This window comes from Salvelinus sp. IW2-2015, linkage group LG33 (genome assembly GCF_002910315.2).
Source record: "Salvelinus sp. IW2-2015 linkage group LG33, ASM291031v2, whole genome shotgun sequence".
Lineage (NCBI taxonomy): Eukaryota > Metazoa > Chordata > Actinopteri > Salmoniformes > Salmonidae > Salvelinus > Salvelinus sp. IW2-2015.
This window is the reverse complement of record NC_036872.1, coordinates 7710177-7729294: the sequence shown is the minus strand read 5'-3', so window position 1 is coordinate 7729294 and position 19118 is coordinate 7710177. Positions and strand designations below refer to the sequence as shown.

The 19118-nt window shown below is 42.4% G+C and overlaps 1 protein-coding gene across 2 annotated transcripts in view; it reads left to right on the top strand.

Annotated features, from left to right (window-relative positions):
• LOC111958262 (apoptosis inducing factor mitochondria associated 3) overlaps nucleotides 1-17555 on the top strand; it is a 44876-nt gene extending 27321 nt beyond the window's left edge. Inside the window, exons 2-21 of one of the 2 annotated variants that reach the window (XM_023979499.2) lie at nucleotides 2516-2736; nucleotides 8105-8321; nucleotides 8462-8571; nucleotides 8709-8818; nucleotides 8928-8972; nucleotides 9064-9160; nucleotides 10720-10832; nucleotides 11305-11391; nucleotides 11597-11688; nucleotides 11827-11957; nucleotides 12140-12255; nucleotides 12762-12833; nucleotides 13315-13378; nucleotides 13557-13633; nucleotides 13887-14004; nucleotides 14496-14594; nucleotides 15107-15182; nucleotides 15394-15498; nucleotides 15715-15735; nucleotides 15976-17555. In XM_023979499.2, coding sequence (XP_023835267.1) covers nucleotides 2706-2736; nucleotides 8105-8321; nucleotides 8462-8571; nucleotides 8709-8818; nucleotides 8928-8972; nucleotides 9064-9160; nucleotides 10720-10832; nucleotides 11305-11391; nucleotides 11597-11688; nucleotides 11827-11957; nucleotides 12140-12255; nucleotides 12762-12833; nucleotides 13315-13378; nucleotides 13557-13633; nucleotides 13887-14004; nucleotides 14496-14594; nucleotides 15107-15182; nucleotides 15394-15498; nucleotides 15715-15735; nucleotides 15976-16018 — 1824 coding nt within the window. In that variant the 5' untranslated portion in view covers nucleotides 2516-2705 and the 3' untranslated portion in view covers nucleotides 16019-17555. The remainder of the gene's footprint in view (nucleotides 1-2515; nucleotides 2737-8104; nucleotides 8322-8461; nucleotides 8572-8708; nucleotides 8819-8927; nucleotides 8973-9063; nucleotides 9161-10719; nucleotides 10833-11304; nucleotides 11392-11596; nucleotides 11689-11826; nucleotides 11958-12139; nucleotides 12256-12761; nucleotides 12834-13314; nucleotides 13379-13556; nucleotides 13634-13886; nucleotides 14005-14495; nucleotides 14595-15106; nucleotides 15183-15393; nucleotides 15499-15714; nucleotides 15736-15975) is intronic. The other variant, XM_023979500.2, reaches the window with a different exon arrangement.
• Nucleotides 17556-19118: the final 1563 nt, after the last annotated feature.

Here is a 19118-nt window from a genome sequence, read left to right as displayed (position 1 = left end):
ACGAGGAAAAAAATGGACTTGGTGTACCAGATTTCCTCGGACCAGAAAATATGAGTAATGGAAAACCTTACTGACTGTCCTATAGCTCAATAGAGTTTTCCGTCAATAGAGCTAAGTTGCCATTGGATTTCCCCAAAGAGAAACCCAGTGGGTTACGGCGATCTTTGATGTGAACCCCGGAAACCTGTTTCCCTGTTTTAGTGTATGGAAACGGGGGAATTGACTGCCACCTCCTGGTGATAGCACTGAAGAGGTACTCATGTGAGCCTGTTTAAACTGTGTTGCTCGCGCAGTAGGCGGTAAGAGGCGAAAATGCCGCAAGGCAAGGGGAGCCATGGTTATGGCAATCTGTCATTCAGCTCCGTCAGTCAGAAGAGACTGGAGGGAGAGAGGACATGCTGACTGTCGTCCTGGCTTAAAACATGAGAAGGTGCCTAGGGGATAGCGAAAGGGCGGATGGCACTTGGGGGTAGGAGTGCATTTTCCCATGTGAGCGAAGACATTGGCAGTCTGCTGAGTTGCCAGGGGTCTTGGCCCCCCAAAGACAGCTTGTTGCCTCCTCCCTGCTGTGAGGCTATGGCGAGTTGCAGTGACCAACAGGCTGCTACGGGGCCTGGGAGGCTTCGCCTTCTTTCATACGCATTTCACACATCTGCATGGAGTCGACAGCGGGCCGAACAACTCCTTGGGTGTCACGGGCATCCAGGAGGTCCACTGTTTCTTTGTCTGTTAAGCTGGAAAAGCTTAGCCAAAGTGCCCTTTCTTCCAACACCGCCAGGCTCACGGTATGACCACAGCCAGGGATGGCATTACGTGAAGCCTAGAGGTTTAGATCCGTAATCATACAGATCTCATCCCAAACATCCTTATTCAGGGTCCCCGAATCCAGTTGCTTCCACACATCCTTCACTAACTCTGCTTGGTAAGCCAACAATAAAGAGGTCATGTTAAGTGCTCTGATTGACAAGGCCAGGGCTTTGTACGTCTTATGGAAAATGGAGGCAGAAAAGCACTCTGTCTTTCTAGGGAGGGAACTTCCAGTAGTGTTGGTTGAAAGTGGTAAGCCAGTGACGGCTCCACCATGGGAGGGTCGGAAAACCCAGATTCTTCCATATTGTTCATGTCCATTCTCGGGAAACCCCTAGCCAGGATATTGCTGGCAAGGGGCTTATCCCATGAGCTCCTAGCCTCTCTGATGCAAGCTGGGAACGCGGGAAGCAGTTGCTTAGCGGGATGGTAGTCTTTTCCCATCGTATAGGTCCCTTCCGGGATCCTGGGCCCCCAAGGGAGCTGGCCACTCGATGTTGTGGTGGGTTATGGGGAGCTGAGCCTCGGCCGGTGGCTGAGAGGGGAGGGAGGGGGTGGAAATAGCGGAGCATTTTAGCCTCCTTTTCAAAAACACTCTAGAGAGAAATGTACAATGCTTACAGGACACTGGGTTGTCGAGTGCTTCTTGAGCATGCTCCCTTAACAGACAATTGTTGCATAAAATCCTTCCAACTAGCCACAAGCACAAGAATGTGGTTGTTTGAGTGCTGTGGTAGGCTCGTCTAAGGTTGGGGCAGCAGTGGCCATTGTGTAGAACAGGGCTATGCTGAAAATGCCTGTTGTAAAAGCCGTAGAAGCCTTGCTAAAGCTAGCTAGGATGTGCACAGTGGGAACGCTACAGCCGCGAGGCTAGTGCTGCGTTAGCTATCTAGCAGCTACCCTTGCTAAGGTGCGCTGTCGCAAAGAGAGGCCAGAATGACCAGTTTGGCTACACGGACTATCTGTCTCTATGCACACTCACAGGGCTCTACACACTTACGCACACTGACAATCCAACACACATACAAACACTCACTCCATCATTTGCTCACACACACACATAATATGCGCATACATTTATACTGACTCTACACACCCACTGACATACAATCATCATATATAGTACATTACTGCTACTCTGTTTATCTTATACACCTTACATTGATCCAGTATCCCTGCACATTGTAAATATGGTACTAGAACTGACCCTGTACATAGTATGTTTACTTACGTTATCGTGTTCTTATTTTTATGTAGTGTTTTTGTTCTACCTTGTTATTTTTAGTATTCCATGGTTATTGATTACTGCATTGTTGGTGTTAGAGCTTGCAATAAAGGCATTTCACTGTACTTGTGCATGTGACATTAAAACTTGAAACTCGAGAGGGGCTCACCTCATTCGCCACTCGACCTGTCTGTCTCCAACAGACGCTATATGATTGGATACTTCGGGCTTATGTACACGCCCAGGCACATTCCCACAGTGAGACATCGAAACGAGTATTTGAAATAGAACGACGAGTAGTCATGTGAGAACCTTTTATAGAGCTGTCTAGTGGTGTTGTCTGATGTTCAGGCTTTTCCAGCGACGCTGGGGGAGGGATAAATGTGAGGACGGGCTCAATGTAATCAACACATTTTTCTCCCTCCACCAGCCTCCACTGGGCTTTTCAGACACTCCGTTGTTTATCACTCTCCCTCTTCCCAGGTGGTGATGTGGAGGAGCTGAGGTCTACGATGGCTGGCCTGGACCTACACCTGCATGTGCTGATACCCCCATTTCAACGTTGTCGTCGTTACCTCCCAACCCAGCAACCCAACCCCAGGATCTGACCCTGTCTCTGACCCTGTCTCCCCCTCACCCCCCCCAGACCTCCTGGCTCTACCCTGTGCCCATCATGGGAGGATGCCTCTCCAAAAGCAAACCAGGTGACCACCTTCGCCAACCCCGTTTTCCTTCCCTCCTTTAAAATCCTGGAATAATTGGCACTTGTTCTCCAGCAATATATAGGTCATACAAACTCCCCTCCTGACTGCCTTTGTAGCATGGCATTTTGTGGAGGATGAATTTTTATGCTCTCAATTGCATTGCCTTCAAAAGGATTACATAGTCAAATATGAGTTTCAAATGTATGGCACAACGTAATAATAATAACTTTATTCGTATAGCCCTTTTCAATACAAGTAACAAAGTGCTTCACATCATCAAATTAAAAGTACAAACAAAGACCGGAGGAAGGAGAATAAAAAAAGATAGCTAGTTAAAATCATACATTTGAAATCCTACATTAAAGGTATCTTTATAGAAGTGTGTCTTCAGTAGGGATTTCAAAAGAGATGCTGAATCTGCAAGCCTGATGTCCTCTGGCAGACCATTCCAAAGTCTAGGGCCCCTAATGGCAAATTCCTGGTCTCCTCTCGTTTTCAACCTAGACTTTAGAATGGTCAACAATGCCCTGCCAGAGGATCTCAGGCTGTGTCCTGCCTCGTAGGGAGATAAAAGATCAGAGTTATAGGATGGAGCTAATAAAGCCTTAAATGTGATTAATACAATTTTAAAATCTATTCTCAAAGTGACTGGTAGCCAATGTAGAGAATCCAAAATAGGTGTGCCATGGTTACATTTCCTACTGCAGCATTTTTTTTTTAACATGCAACTCGAGCTTCAGGTCAGGGTCAAAGAAGACGTCAACGTTTCTGGCCCTAGGCTTTACATTGGTGGACAAATGAGCAAGGTTATTTACAGTATGGGTTCGAGCAAGGTGAGAGGCAAATAAAACAGCCTCCGATTTCTTATCATTGAAATTTGTCCGACATCCCACATTTGATGTAATTAAGACACATATGAAGGGTAGCTACGCTATCTCGGTCACTGGGTCTGATTTGGCTGCATACTGTAGCAGTGAAACTGAAAGTTATGATTGCGGATGTATGGCTGTTTCAAAGCAAACACATCGCTGTTTAAATGCAGTCAGCTTGTTGAAAGGGGCAGTAAGTGCTGAAATCAAACACATTACTTATTTATTTTTTTAATCTTTGGTTTTTCTTAAATCTCTGACTTTCAATAGTGCATAGGGAGAGCGATTTTAATTCGTTTGTGTTTTTTTTAAAACATAATTTTCACAAAAACAACCACCGCAATACCACACTAGGAACTAGTGTGGATAAAGTGTAGGGGATAGGGAACTTGTCTCCAGTACTATAGGGAGATTTTTTTGAGGGTGGTGTGTTGGAATAGATGCCCCTCACTGTGAAAGTCTAATTAGTCAGAGTCTGTAGGAAACAAATGGGCCCCTGAATGGAACCTTGGACACAGCAGTGATGAGCATCAGTATAGGCAACAAAATCAGACACTGAACCAGACAAAAACTGATTTGACACAATGTGAGATAAATACACGTTTTCAATCTGTAAAATACAGTATCACACCATCAGGGTAAAACTTTACATTAGTGCCCTTACTACTCTGTAGTTATTCCTGTAAATACAGATGAACATGTATTGAAATAACTCCTGTATTTATTGTTACACTGTACTTAGGGTTAAAAATTCAATCGTAAAGAGGAACATTGAAGATGATGGTAATTCTCTAAGTGTATTGTCATGTCGCTGCACATTTCAGAAAAACGTGGGCTTAGTCAAAATATTCCAGAATCAGTGAACAGCAGATGTGTTAGTGGGAGCTGAGATGTCATGCACGTGGCCCCTCAATTTGGTCCAATAAAAATATTTTAGCAACATATTGTAAACACAGAATTGTTTCTAAGACTAGAAAGTGCATCAGTGCCCACTCAAAAAAGATTCAGCACATGATGCTTCTGAATGAAAAAAATAGTAGGAAGATAAAGAAAAGGGGTGAGTGTGTGAGAAAGGGGGATTAAGTGATAGGGGAGATTATACTGCATTCTATGTCAGAGTATCTTCCTTCAATGACAAGCAAGGGTATGTTTGTCCCGAGGTGTACAATTCACTCAGTTTTGCTCTTTGACGCATTGGAGAATCTCAGTGGAGAGAAAGGTCCCTTAACTAAGCAGGTAGAATCCAAAAACAAAGCAGTTTGCATTGCTAGAAGAAAAGGTTATATATAGAACTGCAAATCACCCATATTTTTTTTGCAATGTGTATGATGGTAAAAATGACACTTTATACATGTTATTTACAGTATGAAAGTAATGGCTTGGTTACACAGCTACACATCATGGGCAGATAGCCAAAGACTCAGTTAAAGGTAACCGGTTTTAGGACAGAGTCATCTGACATAGTTTGCTAATCATTGACAAATAAAGGAGAAGATGAGTAGAGGACCATAATATACACATTCTATATGATTTTAATGATGATTTAGAAATATTTAATTGCCGCTTACATTAGATTGATTTAATGAAATAATGATTGAGTTCGTTATTTCATGTTAAATTATGGTGTTACTCTTCATTGTATTTCTATACTGTATATCTCTTATCAAATACATGTGGCAATTACTGGACATTTAAAGACGCATCTGATGTTTTAGGAGAGATTCTGACTTCAGCATGGAGCATATGGTTGAGCATCAACTTATGGATTCAGAATGGTCCTGATCTGTGGATGTGATTTTATGCTATTTAAAATCAAAAGAAAGATCATCAAAAATATATATATCTCTATAGCAAATCTAATGTACAAATTGTGAATTCCTCTTATGTAAGATTCTATAATATCTCTCGTAAAAATAAAGATCCCATATTAGTCTGGGTATGGAGCCTCTCCCCTTTCCTCTCCTGCGATTGCAGTCACTCTCATGATTTTCCAGTGATTTTAATTAAGACTCGCTCAGCAGGTGAACATTCCTGCCAGATTACCATGTAAGAACCGGATGGTCAGCACATTTCTCCTGCCGAAGAGATAAAGCTAGCTGCAGGGAAAACGGGTTACAAAACCATTTCTTCGAATGAAGAAATACAAACCCAAGAGGCAACTGTCATCAAATGCCTCTTGGGCACCTCACAACAAATAAACCCACACATCCACGTAGGCGTATCCCTGTGTGTTATTCAGGAACATATCTAATGCATGGTGTAGTGATCCTAAATATATACTGTATCTGAACAGTCAAAATCATGTTTTTCAGGAAATTGGATGATATTTGGATGAAACCAGATCAAAGTATGATGATCAAAGTAAGAACAGTGACTGTTGCCTCTACGTTGATAAAGTGTGATCATAAAGTTACTGGTCCCCTCCCCCATGTCAAACACTTGGATTCAGGAGGTGGGATTATTAAGGGGATAGTGACATCACTCTAACTTTTTTTTAATACACCAATGGTAACATGATATTCTCGTACCTAATTTAAATGAGTACAGCCTTTGAACCAACGTCAGAGAATGTGTGTTTGCAGAGAGGTGTGGTTTATATAGCTATCTGCAAATATAATGAAGTTTACACTATTTGTCTATGGCAAAGATACTTATGTTTCCTTTTTCATCGGTGTCTGGTGTTAGCTAGTTACTGGCTAGCTAGGTCTTCAGCCAGCATGGAACAAAAAAGGGGGGGGGGGTGTCATTCAAAACTCTGACACAGTTGTCATGTCAACGCAGCCGTCAGTGCTGCTGTGAACCGACCATAACAGACATGCCAAACTGGAGATTATATATAACAAATTGACATCATCGATGCAATTTAAATGTTGTTTGAGTTGCTTTGTGCATCACCAAATTTGCTTGATATGATTTTACTGCAACACTGCTCTCTGCTTCCAAGTTGCTTGACATGGAGCTGTCAGTCAAGCGAGCTCATAAATATAAGCTCTCCTCCCACTCAGCCTGTCTTTTCTGGTAGTACTTCCTGGAAGTTAACTATGAGAGAGAGATACATTTTTCTCAAATTTTGAGCATTTCTATTCCCCAAAAATATTATGGGTGATTCACTACATGGCAAACAGGATGTGGACACCCCTTCAAATTAGTGGATTTGGCTATTTCAGCCACACCCATTGCTGACAGGTGTATAAAATCAAGCATACAGCCATTCAATCTCCATAGACAAGCATTGTCAGTAGAATGGCCCGTACAGAAGAGGTCAGTGACTTTCAATGTGGCACTGTCATAGGATGCCACCTTTCCAACAAGTCAGTTTGTCAAATTTCTGCCCTGCTAGAACTGCCCCGGTCAACTGTAAGTGCTGTTATTGTGAAGTGGAAATGTCTAGGAGCAACAACGGCTTAGCCGCGAAGTGGTAGGCCACAAAAGCTCAGAGAACGGGACTGCCAAGTGCTGAAGCGCTTAGTGAGTAGAAATCGTCTGTCCTCTGGAAGCAACGTCAGCACAAGAACTGTTTGTCGGGAGCTTCATGAAATGTGTTTCCATGGCCGAGTAGCCGCACACAAGCCTAAGATCACCATGTGCAATGCCAAGCATCGACTGGAGTGGTGTAAAGCTCGCCACCATTGGAATCCCGCTTCACAGATGCCAGGAGAAGCTACCTGGGCTGTTTTTCTTGGTTATGGCTAGGCCCCTTAGTTCCAGTGAAGGGAAATCTTAACGCTACAGCATACAATTAAATTCTAGATGATCCTGTGCTTCCAACTTTTTGGCAACAGTTTGGGGAAGGCCCCTTTCCTGTTTCAGCATGACAATGCCCCCGTGCACAAAGCGAGGTTCATACAGAAATGTTTTGTCAATTGGTGTGCTTCCAACATGACTGGCCTGCACAGAGCCCTGACCTCAACCCTATCGAACACTTTTGGGATGAGTTGGAACGCCGACTGTGAGCCAGGCCTAATCGCCCAACATCAGTGCCCGACCTCACTAATGCTCTTGTGGCTGAATGGAAGCAAGTCCCCACAGCAATGTTCCAACATCTAATGGAAAGTCTTCCCAGAAGAGTGGAGGCTGTTATAGCAGGGGGGTCCAACTCCATATTAATGCTCATGATTTTGCAATGAGATGTTCGACGAGCAGATGTCCACATACTTTTGTGTATTTTAGTCACTCAAAAGGGTATTTTACAGGGAATTCAGAATGACTGTTCTGGACCTTTTGTCACAAAGCAGGTTGTCATACAGCAAAATAATTTCCATGGTCAAGTCAGTTTCATTCGATACAGAACCCCTTCTCCATTGGGAGTCTACTGGGTATGGTAATCAAATGAAAAATGAATATGAATATGAATATCAGGGGTGGCTGGTGACTTAAAAGTTGAGGAGGATGATGTGGGTGAAAATGATGAACTGTACCGTATGATAAGAATAAAAACAAGTGACTGGGCGAAGATCAGCCTGAAAAGTGTGTCATATTTCTAATGGTCTGTCATGCAGTTGAGGTGAAAGTGGAGCTTACCCTCTTGGAGAAAGAAAAGGAAGCAGATGTGATGTCACCCAATGGAAAGGCAAGCCCCTTCTCTGACTGCAGGCCCAACGGAGCGCTGGGACACTGCTCCGACGAGGACGCCGCTGCCGCCCCCCTTAGGCTCTACAAACCCCGCGACTACGTGGAGGCCTCAGTGTGTCATGTCAAGGACATGGAAAATGGACAGTAAGGCCAAACAAAAGACAACATATTAGAAGGTCAATCACCTGGAATTGTTATGGCTGCAACCAGTACTTTTTTTCACTCAGATATTTTCTCTCTTCCTGTGTGTGTGTGTGTGTGTGTATGCTCTTATCCCTGCGTAGGATGCGAGAGGTTGATTTGGGAAGTGGCAGAGCGCTGCTCATCAAAGAACATGGAGAGTTTTCTGCCATTGGGCACAAGTGTCCACATTATGGGGCACCGCTGGTCAAAGGTGAGTCCGGTTCTGCATTGTGTTTGCTTTTTTGATGGAATATTGGTATGGTATCTTTTTGCTGTCTTCTGTTATAAACAAGCTCTGAGATGGATTGGTGTATGATACAGTGGAATACATATCTTTGTGTGTTGCAGGTGTCTTGTCCAAAGGGCACGTGCGTTGCCCCTGGCACGGAGCTTGTTTCAACATCGCTACAGGAGACATTGAGGACTTTCCTGGGCTGGACAGCCTGCCCACCTTCCAGGTGACCTTCCTCGTTCGGTTCGCCGTGCCATTCACATTCCCTGCCTTCACATACTGTCTCTAAGCAACGTCAAAACCGTGTACACATCGCTCATGTCTGTTTGCTTCAGGTCCGAGTTGAAAAGGACAAGGTGATAATTCGCGCTAATAAACAGGTAAAGATATTCTGGAACGATCTAGAACAGATCATTGTTCTAAATCAACTGATTCCCCTTTGTTGACCTGGCAAACATTTTCATCTTCCAGGATCTTCAGTCACAGAAGAGGTCAAAGGCCATGGCCCGATGTTCAGCAGTCATTAACTCCAGCACTGGCTTCAGCCACATCCTCATCGTTGGATCAGGTGAGTTGGCCATTGAGCATCTCCTTGCACTCACACACCGCTGGTAAATAGAAGTCTGTTCAAACTGTCGACTAGGACTGGAACCATCTATGTTTGGTTCATTATAGGTCCTGAGTATTCCAAAAAACAATATATGGCAGCTCCCAAACATTACCACAACAACCAGATTTTTAGGTGATGGTTAGTGTTGCAAAGCTACCGGTAATTTACCAACATTTTTGGTAATTAACAGAAAATCTATGGCAATTTATTGTAACTTTGATCATTTATACAAATAACTTTCCAAAAATGTATTCATATACAGTATTCATTTATTATATCTGTGTCAATATTGTCCATGAGTTTCTAGTAGATAGACCATATGGTTCAAGCCTAATTAATGAAAAAAGCATCAACAATGGCGTTATTTTCAATTAACTCTGCAACTCTTCCAACTATCGACTTTTTTCACAACTGCCACCAGGTTGCCGCCAAAACAGTGGCAACAAATACGGATTAAGTTTGTAAAACAATATATAAATGATATTTCATGCTGAAACCCTCATATTAAACACCCAATGGTATTCACTAAGTTAATGGTTTATTTTTGGGATAATATTTTACAGCTTTGTCATTCTGTTTTTTATTTTAAAATCCTCTTGTTAAATTATTTAATATACTCTGAGTGTACAAAACATGAAGACATCTTTCCATGACTGACCAGGTGAATCCAGGTGACAGCTATGATCCCTTATTGATGATCCACTTCAATCAGTGTCGATGAAGGGGAGACAGGTTAAAGAATGATTTTTTTATGACTTGAGACATGGATTATGTCCAGTATGTGTGCCATTCAGAGGGTGAATGGGCAAGACAAAATATTTAAGTGCCTTTCAACAGGGTATGGTAGTAGGTGCCAGCTGCACCGGTTTGAGTGTGTCAAGAATTGCAACCCAAAGGACATCCAGCCAATTTTGCACAATTGTAGAAATCATTGGAGTCAACATGGGCCAGCATCCCTGTGGAAAGCTTTCGACACCTCCTAGAGTCCATGCCTCGACGAATTGAGGCTGTTCTGAGGGCAAAAGGGGGTGCAACTCAATATTAGGAAGGTGTTCCTAATGTTTTGTGCACTCAGTGTATTTTACATGTGATAAGGCCACACAGAGGGACAGAGATAATTACAGAGACTTGTGATAATATGAAGTACCCAAAAGGGCCACTAGATGTCTTGTGATAGATTACATAAAATCCTTGAAAGATACCAAAATTCTGGTAGTTTACTGGTAAATGTAGAAAGTTTCCAGTAATATACCCTCCCTTTATAATATACCCTCCCTTTGTAACCTATTCATGGTTATCTTTTTTTAATTTTTTAAAACATATTTTACTGTATGCTCTTTGGCAAAGTTTTGTTTATGTTTATACCGCTCTAAGATTGTCTGGTATCTTAATCCACGCTCCGATTTCACTATTATTTTTTTCTCTCAATAGTTCTGGTAAACGGAGCATGGGTTCAGTTCGGATAGAAAGGATCTAAGATCCTACATAGACGTTAAACTAGCGTCTTGTGTCTCCAGGTCCAGCAGGGCTGGTGTGCGCTGAGACGTTGAGACAGGAAGGCTTCACCGATCGCATTGTCATGTGCACCATGGACAAATACCCACCCTATGACAGGCCTAAACTGAGTAAGGTTTGTACAGAGATCCAGAACACACCACATAGACTACACAAGGACTATCCCCATAAAGACTTAGTGTCCATGAGGATTCTTCTGGATACAAACATTGTTGAAATTGCTGATCGAAGGTCAACCAGTTATGCCCTACTGTGTTTCATAGTAGATTATATATTCTTCCCAGAGATGTCCAAAATACTTGCCATTTTGTTATTGCTAGTATTAACCCATCCTGAACCCATCTTTATCCTGTAATCTTGGGATAATATTGGTCCTGGCCAATGTTGACATTTGGCCATGATATCTATGGGAAAACGGTTTGCTAAATTGGGATAATGTTGAAAACGAAACCAACAAATGAATGTTGCATTAGCATCATAAAAGTGCTATTTCTTCAATGAACTTCATCTATAACATTTCAACTTAACAAACGTCACCCCATAAAATCCAGTCTGTGGTGTACTGTAACTAACTGTCTCCCCCTCAGTCCTTAGAGAGCACAGCAGAGCAGCTCCAGCTGCGCTCCATAGACTTCCTCCAAGCCCATGACATCGAGCTGCTCACGGAGAAGGAGGTGAGACCTGAAACACTGATTATATAGGCTACATTTGAATCCATGTTAAGTAGGGAGTTTTGAAATGGAATGGCTACCTGAACATCTTCCAATAAGAAGGTTTGAGTTTTCTGTTGCAAAACTTTTAGTTCGGTGTGCCCTAATGAACACATCCCCTTGGTGACACCCATGTTCTCTTTCTAACTGTGATGTTTGGATGTCATAGGCTGTGGCAGTGGACGTCAAGACGAAGGCTGTGACTTTTCAAGACGGCTCTAGGATGGAATACAGGAAACTTTTCATTGCCACAGGAAGCAAGTGAGGAGTGACCGGAAATAGTCTTTGGTTGAATGCAATAAAATGGAATTAAATTCTGTTGTAATTGTTATGACCAGTTTTGACATAACTCATTGTTCTATTGACCCTGATATACCACTGTTCTTTGTCTTTTGTAAGACCCAAGCCAATGAACTATAAAGGCCAGGACGTTAGGAATGTGTTTCACCTCAGGACCCCTGAAGATGCTAATAACGTAGCCAGGTTGGCCAACAACAAGAATGCTGTGATTGTGGGAACATCATTTGTTGGTGAGAGAGATGACAGACATGCAGTAGATGTAAATTCACATATGTCGATTTTTTATAAAGGGTTGATGAAGGCTACGTTAAGCCTTAAAAGTTGTAGCTTGCGGAATCTTTGTATTTATAGTAGTACTGTAATTTGTAGCACTTCTATGTGTGAATGAGTAATCATCAGTGTTCTGCGTTAGGTATGGAGGTGGCTGCTGCTCTCACTGACAAGGCCCACTCTGTCTCCATCATTGGGATAGAAGCAGTCCCTTTCCGGAAAGCTCTGGGGGAGAAAGTAGGGAAAGCCATAATGAAGGTAGGGACCCGCCCCTGGGAAATCGGCCCTACTACCTCTATTCTACACATAGAAACATGATTCTAAATGTGATTAATGTTCGTTGGGCTCAATGCACCAGGCGCCAAAAGGGAATATGTCTAGTACAGTATATTCTTATCGGTGCTCATGCACTTATTTAGACAATCTGGTATATATTGTCCATTTTTAATCATGTTTTTTTCAAGGGAGGGTATACCGGGTGTATACCCTGGTGCACGGCCATGTGTGGGTAGGGCGTCCGTACACCCTGGTGAAGAAACACTGCATGTTCCCTGCTGATAAGACACAGCAGAGGGAGACTGTGGAAACAGTCATGCCTTGTACCATAATACATAGTGTCAATAATCCGTTATGAAGAGGGTATTTATAGGAAGAGTTGCCGCCTCATCGCCAGTTAAGCTCAACTCTTTCAGAGGTAGCTTTGATCTTATGAACCTTAACCCAGTGCTCTCTGTCTCTGTCTGTCTGTCGGTCTGTCTTTTCAGCTGTTTGAGACGAACAGGGTGAAGTTCTACATGTTGAATGAAGTGTCGGAGATGGTTGGCCATCATGGACAGGTATTCCGAAAGTGAGAGAAACAGCATGACATTATGCACAGTTGGCTCTCTCCTTCCTTCTCACTGCTGGCCAGCCAAGACCATTTTCAGGCTTCGCCTAGATTCTCTACCATGGATTTCGCTATGGTGGAAACTGCCTCTTTGCGAATGACACACAAATCTATGAGAGGAGGTGTGCAAGTATACACTTGGGGAGAAGAGGAGAATGGGTATCCAGCCATTAAACGCTAATGAATGGGTGTGATTGACCCAAGTAGAGTGCCAACAAACAAAGGATAAGCAGCCCAGATAACTACCAGTTACAACCTCCATTTGAAGTGTGACTCAGTAAAAGAAGCGTGTGCCAATACTGGTTTTGCAAAAAAAATTATACTTTGTACTCAAGAAGGAAAGTAGCAGAACTGCAGGTAATCTAGTGGTAATATTACGTGTGTGTTGCCTCACTGTTTTTGTCAATGTTTTTTTGTTTTATGTTCCACAGTTGAAAGAGGTGGTTCTGAAGAGTGGGAAAGTACTAAGGGCGGACGTGTGTATTATTGGCACAGGTGAGGCGGCTAGCTCAGAGACACAAACGCTCGTTCCGCAATAGCCTCAACTTTAGCACACTCGCTCATTTCAGGGGTCGTGCAGGAGTGTAATGTAGAGTTCAACAAACTCAACCACTAATGTTACTCTGATTCTTGGTGGTGAATGAATGGCGGTCGATGTCTCTTCAACCTGCAGGGTCAGGCCCAGCCACTGGATTCCTGAAACAGAGCGGAGTTCACATGGATTCCAAGGGTTTCGTCCCCGTCAACAAGGTAGAAGCGACAATGATGACGCACAACAATTCTAATGGCGCACACATACTTTCAATGCACTCATTTCATTCAAACAATTCATTTCAGTGCCACTCTATTGCAATGATGTACAAGTGTTGCTGGATCATTTGTAGAGCTAGAGCCGTGAGTTTTTCGTCAGTTGCCTAATTTGTCAGGTGGCTTGTCTAGTACGAGATCCTCCTGATTTCCACATTGGCTCCTGTATTCTTCTGGATAACCCTCTAACCCTCAGACAATGCAGACTAACATTGATGGTGTCTATGCCGGAGGAGACATTGTGACGTTTCCTTTTCCGGGGCGGAGCAATAAGAAAGTGAACATCCCACACTGGCAAATGGCCCATGTGCACGGTAAGTGTGCATTGTTGTGTTAATAAAGTGTTAAAGGAAACAATGCATCACGGGGATGATTTCTGTATTTTGAAAGTTACATATCTTGAAAACTTGATTGCTGACAAGCAAAACATTTTGGGACTATGTCAACAATGGACAAAATGAAACAATTACCAAAAGATCATTTTGGGGTAGAATTTTCACATTTCCCCCTAAAGCAGGGGTGGGCAATTCCAGTCACCGAGGGCCTGATTGGTACCACAGTTTTGCCCCAGCTAACACACCTGACTCCAATAATCACCTAATCATGATCTTCAGTTTAGAATGCAATTTGATTAATCAGCTGTGTTTGCTAGGGATGGAGAAAAAGTGTGACACCAATCAGGCCCTGGATGACTGGAGTTGCCCACCCCTGCCCTAAAGGGTCAAACACTCAGCTGCGTATCTGTGGCTTGATTTGCTGGGGATGGTTTTTATGGGACCTTTTTCTATTTGGTTGTGATTGACAGGGAGAGTGGCAGCGCTCGGCATGATGGGAAGACCCACTGAGATCAAAACGGTGCCCTATTTCTGGTCGGCCATGTTTGGGAAAAGCCTACGCTACGCAGGTGAACAGAGTCTCATTCCACAAGTAATATCATTTAATACAGGTAGAGTCATTTAGCAGATTTTATCCAAAGCACATGGCAGAACTGTCAAATGTGACAGTAGCACATCTACTTAGTATATGTGGCCTGTGCATGTTTCAAAACCTCAACCATGGTGTTGCCAGCACCATGCTCAGTCTAACCCACTGAACCATTGGAAACTTTTTTTTTCTTCACATAGTTATACAGGTGTTGTTTATGTACTGTATTCATTGTTTGGGAAGCGTTAAATTGGGACTGAATAGGTGGGGGGGAAAGTAATCTGCAAATAGTGAGTTGGTAAGACTACTACCAATGCTTTCCTCCAAATGCCTCTGTTGAGATTGTAGCGCCAGTACTGCCACCTAGCTGTGAGGTCAGACAACTGAGGCTTTTCAGTCATTTTAGGATGTAGAAGTAGGCCATCGTGATAGGTGTGGTGGTGGTGTGGCACTCTGTTTACAGACCTAAAGTGTATCTATTCTATCACCAAGGTTACGGGGAGGGCTTTGACGATGTCGTCATCCAAGGGGACGTGGACGAACTAAAGTTTGTGGCCTTTTACACCAGGTATGTGTCCAAACACCATCGTGGCTATCTACTGAGATGCTTTCAGCCATCAGTCCTGGTTGTTTTGTAAAGTAAATCCTCTGGGGTTTTTTTTGTCGTCATGTTTAGTTCTTATATAATCCAGTAGAGTTCATCCTTACCACAGAATTAACTCCATTTAAACCTAGTTTGTTGTCTAAAAGTTGTTCGGGGGTATCTCTCCCACCTATAGGAGTGAGGAGGTGGTTGCCGTTGCCAGCATGAACTATGACCCCATTGTATCCCGTGTGGCAGAGGTCTTAGGGTCCGGAAAGACGATTAGAAAGCGAGATGTGGAGTAAGTGCATGTCTATGCTCCTCTACAAATGTTACCAAATGATGTCATAACCGTGAAAGACATGTTCCTGTGTTAATAAGCAGAGGAGGGTTTACATACATGTGCCAGTGGGTGTCTGTCCGTTTTAAGATGTGTACTGCAATGCTTTACTGTAAACACTTACTTTCTCTAATGTTGATCTTTCATTTTTTAATTGTGCACTCATACAAAATGAAGGCTGTTAACCCGACAACGCAAGTACGAAATCTAAGAGGCATGCCTTTCTCAATCTCTCCACTAACAATCCCCTCATGTGAAACACTGTCAGAACACACAAAAATCAGCCTCGGCATGCTTATTCTATACATGCAGTTCAGTTCCAGCCTTACACTTGTTTTCTGTTGTTCAGAGCCTAGACTACATTATCCACGTCATTCTTGTTTAAACTGCATAATATGCACTCTGAGTGTTTTTTGTTTTGTTTCCTCCGCATTGCAGGACAGGAGACATGTCTTGGTTGATAGACAAAGGGTCGCAGTGAGCGAACCTCCACGTCTCAGGCTCTCCGTGCGTCTGGGGTCTGTTGGACACTAGAATATGGACACATTTGGTGCTGGTGAGATGCCGTGCAGCCATACTGTGGACATAGAGCAGCAGACCCCTGTCTGGGACTGTTGGAGTCACTCCCCTGGAATCGAGACTGAGATGGTTCTACAGAGAACGTCTACGGTGATGGATTACATACTGTATTCTTACCAATAACATGAGCCATACACGGTTTTAACATGCTCCAATGCCGTAATGGCAGAGCTGTGTGCTCATGGCTATGTTCTGCGATTTCACAGTAAAGCAATCCTGGATGCAGTCTCTGTGCTTCTGCATGATGCATCTACCTGTACACTTTGTTTATAAAGGGCCGGAGAGGGGTGTTGAATTTTTTTGTATATGCAACTTTGTATATAGTTATAATCCTCAATACACTGTAACAAAACCGGGCTGTACAATTTTAAACTGGAGTTTTCTAAGGTTGAGATCAAACTAATTTAGTTGAGTATGCTCATGTGGGCTAAAACAAACCGTGTACAGTATCTGGTAGTTGAAATAATAGGATTTCTTATAGATTGTTCAGCCCCAATTTATAGAAGCAAAGACATTGTTACCTATCGAAGTCACACAAAAACAACGCTTAGGTTTGTCAGCTTTGCATTTAGACCTTCAACTGCAATGTTTGCCTCAACCATGCAAATATCATAAGATAAACTACACATAATCCATAGTTGCAGCAATTGAATGTCCCTTTCCCCACCTGAAGCGTACATGCACGCGCACGCACACATGAAATCCTCACAATATGATTACAAATCATTCTTTTAAGGAATACAATGCATCCCTTCTTATTGGTGGTGACCTTTGTTGCCTTGCTCATACAGATGCAGGATCTTAATTTGATACATTTTTAGTTAGGGCAAATCAAGTCAAACGTTTAAGTGGAAATGTGAAACTTTTAGACGCCTTTTTAAAAATGGAATACACTAGCTACAGGTTTGCATTTCCTGCATCCGGGTGATCAAATTAAGATACTACATCTGTAGATTGCACAAACGAGAAATTGAAATGTACTTTAATCTATGTTAATGCTTGCGCAATAGAAAAGGTATGTCTGTGCTTTCTAACAAAACTTAAATGACTGTTGTTCTTTTAGATATGGTCATGTAACATTTGCTGAAGGCTATGAATGCTCTTTGTTACTAACTCAGGGAACTGAAGTTCGAGGCCTTGTCACATTGGGGTTGGTCCTGTTGCAAAAAAATATATTAACTTGTTGCTTTTATTTTCTTACCATATATTGGTTCTCTGTATTTGAAGAGGTCTTGTTTTCAGAACTTGCTTATCATTTCCTTAGATGTGTAGAGGAGGAAGTTTTCCCATCCATTTTGGCATGTTGAAGATTCCAAAGTACTTGAGCCCTGAGGTGAAAAACAAGACCACATTTTAAAAGACATTCTTCATACAGAGAAGCTTAAATGGTCGTTTTTTTTTTTATAATGGAAACTTTGAAATAAAGGTCTTCAACAATGTTTCCTGTTCTGCTATCAGTATGTATTGGAATTAAAGCTATATTATCTTTTATAAAAGACAACGACACAAAGCCCTTTACAAGAATGACAAAAGAGGATCTTTTTACACAGCAAATTAGATACCTAGTGTTGATTTTTCAGTGTAACATTTCTAGTATTGATTCAGGTGTTTCATTCACTCTGTGTGGTGTTAAAACAAAACCACGACCATCATTATATTTCCCAGAATGCTCTATTGCAGGTACAGTATTTTGGGGGGAATTGTCTATTTCAATATCAATTTTTTGCATGTACATTTGATTCATTCATTTCATGCTACTTAAATATAAATAACATACGTTTTTCTAAACTAATCCAATCGGTTACTTGGACTTTTACACCCGTTACTGAAATGGTTGTTCCTGTTAAGATGGTTTGGGTAGTCTTTTGGGCTACCTTAGTCTAATCAACCCAGCAGTAATTCTAAATGCAGGTTGTGGGTAATGCAAATTCTAAATGTTGGCTATCCCCACTCGGGCTGGATTCCAGTAGGAATTACACATCACTTTTCAAGCCAGCATAATGTGACTTGCAGGGCTGATGTGGCCTGTACTTGTGATGTTATGGTTGATACCAAAGCTCCAAGGCTTGCGTCAAAATTGCTAACGCCTTGATCACACCGACAGTGTTATTGCACAAAAAGGTACGCGGCATCATCTGGATATATTTGTAACAAAAGTTAAACGTTTACCTTCTGCTACCATTTCTGTCCAGCAGTCTATGCATACAATTTGACTCATACTTCGATAAATCAAACGTATGCACCACACAGAACGCACAGCAACTGCCTCTGCAAAGCAATGCTGTAAGCCAAATGCAATGTTCCATTGGAAATGAATGTACTTCTGGTGTACCAAAATGCAAGGACACTGTCGGTGTGATCAAGGCATTACTTCAAGAAGTGTGCATCACTTTATCAGAAGCACGTCATCAATGACGTCCGAAGCCTCATTTGTTCACGTGCTTCTTCAAACCGTGTTTTGCACTGATTGGTTCAGGCGCTTTCTTAGAGTCCAAGCTGCTTTCAATCACCGACCGCTACTGAACACCGTACTTACAAATATAGTTAGGATTTTGTACAAAAAGGTAGCGTAGGGAACTATGGAAATTCAGGGATGTGACGGTATGAGGTCAGATCCAGTTGAAGGCAAACTATTTTGAAAATTCTTTTATGCGAAACACATTCAGCACTATTGTTCATTTTTTATTTAGTCTTATAAACTGGGTGGTTCAAGCCCTGAATGCTGATTGGCTAACAGCCGTGGTGTATCAGACCGTATACCACGGATATGACAAAACATGTATTTTTACTGCTCTAATTACATTGCTAACCAGTTTATAATAGCAATAAGGCACCTCGGGAGTTTGTGGTATAATGGCCATATACCACACCCCCCTCGTGCCTTATTGCTTAATTAAGCATCCCAAATAATGCAATCGATTACTTTTTTGAAAAATAGTAAACTTGAAAGGAAAAAATGGAAGCATGATGCGAACCTGGTTATAGACTACTAAAGACAATTT